Raw genomic sequence first — 5,000 nt, 5'->3', positions numbered from 1 at the left:
GAGAGAGAGAGAGAGAGAGAGAGAGAGAGAGAGAGAGAGAGAGAGAGAGAGAGAGAGAGAGAGAGAGAGAGGTCAAGTGTCAGTGACTGCAGACACTTGTTTCATTGGAGAATAGAAGATGAAATTTGGAGGAGGTGAGATGGCATTCCACAGATTCGAGTCAAATCTAAGATCGCGAGTGTTGCAAAAAGATGACATGATATGTTTAAGAATGCTGTCCACTTGTTATTTGTATAGATATTCTTGCTAATATTCATACCTTTAAACCTTATATTAAGCCAGTTAGAAATGCTCAGCAATGAACTTAACCATTCTTCCTTGTACAGCAAGGCTTATATATACGAAAGGCTGAACATGAAGGCCTTGATTGCTGAACACTTCACCAACCAGAGAGGGTTTACGCCACTCTACGTAGCAAGGGACAACATCTTAGCTGGTTACTGCGGCTGGCCACTAGCCCCTAACACACCATTCAAGACCCACCTCGACCGCTACATTATGGATTTTCATGGGGTGATTATCTTCTCTCAAAGTCACTTAACAATATTGCCACTACTATAAAACTGAACACTGTACCCATTTAGTTAAACCTGAATACTGATTACGGTATTTTCAATGTTGTTTGCAGGGTGGACTGATAGAAAAATGGACAACACTGGTTTTAGAGAAAGCAGGGTTTGACAGTCGGCAAAGACAGAGCAAAACTGAAGAGAGTAGTAGCGAATCTCTCCAGGACACGGATAAGGTCACCATGGCTCTTACTTTAGTTCACATGCAAGGGCCTCTCTTCCTCTTTATTGCAGGCGCCCTTCTATCCCTTGCCGTTTTTTTAGGAGAAAACGCTGTTAAGTTTTATTCTTTTAGACAAATTTCGTGTAGGTCAGAATCTAATAATCCCCATCAAAAGTAAATTTGTTCCCTCCTTTCCAGACACCTTGATTAATGCTAGCCTTCTTCAGTATACTTAGTTAACTACGCATCTTCATTCCTTCAATTTTGCCGTACCTTCTCGTGCGAGTACCAGAGAAGCATTTTCCTGCCGTATCTACTCAAATCTCATTGTCACTTTACATATGTCAAATTTCTCTCAACATGCTAAGTCTGTTTCACAAGCGCATCTTTATTTTAGTAACCTTGCATTTTGTGTAATATATACTGTAACTTCATCCATCTGTTTCTGTAAAAGCATAACTCGTGCTCTACATTTATTTTATCGTTTTGGCTATCTCGTATCCCTTCAGGTACTGGAATAATGTTTTACTTACACTGTTAAACGATATATGCAAATCATCTTTACATATCACCTTTGGAAAACGAAAATAATCAAACAAATAAAATTAACTTCCCAGTGGAATTTTTCAACCTTCTACCTTTTCCGTGTTGCCTCAAGTTACACTGATTCTTTCTTTTTTTCTCAGAGTAGATGAAAGAATGAACATACTTATTACGAGTAACTAACTGATTGAATTAATAGATTCATAATTACTGGGGATCCAATGTTCATGTTTATCCTACAAAAAAATTGCAATTTTTTTTTTTATGTAAGGACAACAAAAGGAACAAAAAATAACTATGATGATGATGATGATAATAATAATAATAATAATAATAATAATAATAATAATAATAATAATAATAATAATAATAATAAAAATATTAATAATAAATAAATAAATAAATAAAATAAAGGCCCATTAAGCTGCTGGTTGTTGTAGGCATGCTTGTCTGCAGTTCTTGACTGGTTAGAATCATTAGAAAAGGTCTCCAGAGGATAAAAGAATCACCTGTGATGATAGAAGCACATGTAAAGGATTAATCTAGGCAAAAAATTAACTTTAAAAATCTTGTTTATAAACAAGGTCCCAATTAGTGGAACATCCTACTCATATTCCCGACCGTCTTGGAGATATACCCAACACTTTTGACCTTTTCCTAATCTTTAAGTAATCCTACTTATGCTGTCACACTGTCTTCTCTGTTGGGCTCCTCCGAACACAATCTCATATCTGTATCTTGTCCTATTGCTCCAGTTCCTCCTCAGGATCTCCCAAACCAGAGGCGCCTCTGGCCTTTTGTCTCTACTAACTGGGGAGGTCTGAGGAGATATTATTCTGATTTTTCTTGGAACATGACTACTGACCCGTCTCTGTGTGCTGTGAGCATAACAGAGGTGATAGTGTCTGGAATGGAGGCATGCATTCCTCACTCTTTCTCTCACCCTAAACCTTCCAAACCTTGGTTTAACAGCCAGTTCTCGTGATGCACATGATAGAGAGCTAGCCCACAAATTATATTTGATACTGATTGTCATTAAGGGTTCCGTCGTGGCCGCTCTACTGGTGATCTGGCTTTCTTTAGTCTTGGTCATACTGGTAAACTCTGAAACTCCCTGCCTGCTTCTGTATTTCTACCGTCCTATGACTTGAACTCTTTGAAGAGGGAGGTTTCAAGACACTTATCCCGTATTTTTTACTAATACTTTCGACTCTGTATGAGGACCGGCACCTCACTGGGCCTTTTGCCCTTGACCGGTGCCTCTCCTACATAAAAAAAAAAATAATAATAAATAAATAAAAAAAAAATCCTCTTTTTTGTGACTCGTATGTTTGATTTCTAAATTACCCTCCTACAGCATCTATCTCCCTGTAAGTTCATCTCAAGTTTCCTTTTCTCATCTTTCTATTGTCGATGTGGTATACGCTCAATGTTCTTCTCTAAGTCTTTTAACAGATGTTCCTTAGGATTTTGTCCTTTCACCCACTACTCTCTTCCTATTATTCATCAATGATCTAATCTTAAATGGACTTCTTGTCCTATCCATTCCTATCCACTCTAATCTAAACCGGACTTCTTGTCTTATCCACTCCTATGCTGATGATACCACCCTGCAGTTTTCCATGTCTTCTTGTTGACGTCCAGTCCTTCAGAAATTTGACAGCTCACGCAAGAAAGCTTCAGAACGCCTGATTTCTGATATCTCTAAAATTTCTGATTGGGGTAGAACAAACTTCGTACTGTTCAATGCCTCAGAAACTCAATTTCTCCATCTATCAGCTCGACACAACTTTCCTGATAACAACCCCCTCTTCTTCAAAGAAGAGGGGGTTGTTATCATCCTCGATCTGTCCTTTACTTATAGTTTAAACTGGAAACTTCACATCTCATCCCTAGCTAAAATAGCTCTATGAAGTTAGGTTTTCCGAGTCGTCTCTGCCGTTTTTTTTTTTTTATTACCAGCATTTCTAACCAGTATTCTCGAACATTCACCCCTTTCTCTGGTAAACTCTGGAACTCGCTATCTGCTTCTGCATTTTCTCCTTCCTATGACTTGAACTCTTTCGAGAGGAATGTTTTAAGAGACTTATCCTCCGTTATTTGATTTTCCTAATCAAAAATGTTTTGGGAGAACTGGTACCCAAGTGGACCTTTTTTTTTTCTCCCTCTCTTGGTCAGTGGCACTCTTACATAATGTAGGGAGAGAGAGAGAGAGAGAGAGAGAGAGAGAGAGAGAGAGAGAGAGAGAGAGAGAGAGAGAGAGAGATTATAATACCGAAATAACTACGTAGTTTAATACAACTCCTTGTAATGAAAACAAATAGTCCCAGGAAGTTTTCATCAGGGCATTGAGAATAAATTACTTTACCGAAAGTTACTGTCATTGCATCAAGACAAGAGTGGTCTCATGCAGCACGGCACTAGCTGTTGCCTGCTCAACGTAATTTCAGTTGTGCTCTGGTAAGGACTCGGGGACCAAGCGACCTGGCGATCAGCGGCAGCGGGCTGATTCACGTGGAAAGAACAGACTCCAAGCTAAGTATTTATTGCCCCAAGGGGCTGGTGCCTTTAAAAGTAAAAGCAGGATGTGGGATGACGTGCAGCAGGCGCTGAAGGAGAAGCGTTATGAACTGGTGCTATCCGGCCATGAAGTAAACCAGCTGATAGAGGAGGAAAAGGGGCAGTTAGATCCTGCTGTGTACGACCTCACGCAGCTAAACCTACTGAAGGTAACAAACACTCCGCTGACCAGTCTGTCCAAGGACCTAGCACGCCTCATCAACCTGACCAACCTGGTGCTGCAGAACAATAGGCTGGACGGCCTGCCAGACACACTTGGCGATTTGGAGAAACTCAAGTTCTTGGATGTGTCAAGCAATCGCCTGGCTAGCCTGCCACCCAGCCTGAGCCACCACTCAGCGCTCACCACGCTCAATGTAACAGGGAATCAACTGACTGAATTGCCCAGCTTTCAAGAGTGTGTCAGCCTGGCGGTGTTAGATGTTAGTCATAACCAGTTGTCAGAGTTCCCTGACGTGTGTTCCGTCAGCCTTGCACACTTGTCTGAGGTGAGGCTTGCAAACAATCTGGTGCAGCAAATACCTGTGGGTGTTGTAGACCTGCCTGCTCTCAAGCTGCTTGACGTAGCTCATAACAACATCAAGATAGTGCCAGGAGAAGTTTCTGACACCCCAAAGCTGAAAGGTTAGTCAGTCCCCATATAGTTTTAAAAAGTGGATATTAAGACATGTGCCCATCAATTTAGGTGACTGATATTTCATGCTGTATTTTGAAAAGGGCAAACATGCAGAACACCGCCTTCATCCTTTTCTTCTATATCTCCCTCTCTATCCCCAACAAGCTTGGGGACCTGGCGGGAAAGCGACGTTTTTGGGTGGGGGAGGTCAAAATAGACAAGATACGGCAATTAAAAAAAAAAAAAAAAAAGACAAAACCTGCCACTTTAAAGGAAAATTTTGGTATTCTTGCAGTTTCTGCCAGTATCCTTAACCTCTTTTCTCCCCTGACAAGTTTGGGGGACCTGTGGGGAATCTTAAATTTTTTTGTGGGGAATGTAGAAAGCAAGGTTTTATGGTGGGGGGGGGGAGCCAAATTTGGACATTCATTAAAGTCTAAGAATGAGACACTATGTTTTGCAAGTGGGGAAATTTCTACCCTAACCTGTTTTTACTTTGCCTAACCTAACTGGGGACTTCACTCCTCCT

General features: G+C 40.7%; 2 protein-coding genes across 6 annotated transcripts in view; both read left to right on the top strand.

The window, feature by feature from the left end:
• The window catches only part of LOC135108640 (uncharacterized), an 11,538-nt gene extending 10,190 nt beyond the window's left edge, over positions 1–1,348 (top strand). For all 5 annotated transcript variants that reach the window (XM_064019805.1, XM_064019804.1, XM_064019802.1 and 2 more), the window contains 2 exons: positions 327–513; positions 629–1,348. In XM_064019805.1, the coding sequence (XP_063875875.1) occupies positions 327–513; positions 629–910 (469 nt within the window). In that variant the 3' untranslated portion in view covers positions 911–1,348. The remainder of the gene's footprint in view (positions 1–326; positions 514–628) is intronic.
• A 2,325-nt stretch (positions 1,349–3,673) lies between these two features.
• Positions 3,674–5,000, top strand: part of LOC135108298 (leucine-rich repeat-containing protein 47-like) — a 10,258-nt gene continuing 8,931 nt past the window's right edge. The window contains exon 1 of the mRNA XM_064019125.1: positions 3,674–4,479. Coding sequence (XP_063875195.1) covers positions 3,861–4,479 — 619 coding nt within the window. The 5' untranslated portion in view covers positions 3,674–3,860. The remainder of the gene's footprint in view (positions 4,480–5,000) is intronic.

The sequence above is a fragment of the Scylla paramamosain genome, chromosome 17 (assembly GCF_035594125.1).
Source record: "Scylla paramamosain isolate STU-SP2022 chromosome 17, ASM3559412v1, whole genome shotgun sequence".
NCBI classification, from domain to species: domain Eukaryota; kingdom Metazoa; phylum Arthropoda; class Malacostraca; order Decapoda; family Portunidae; genus Scylla; species Scylla paramamosain.
This window is presented reverse-complemented; position numbering and strand designations above follow the sequence as displayed.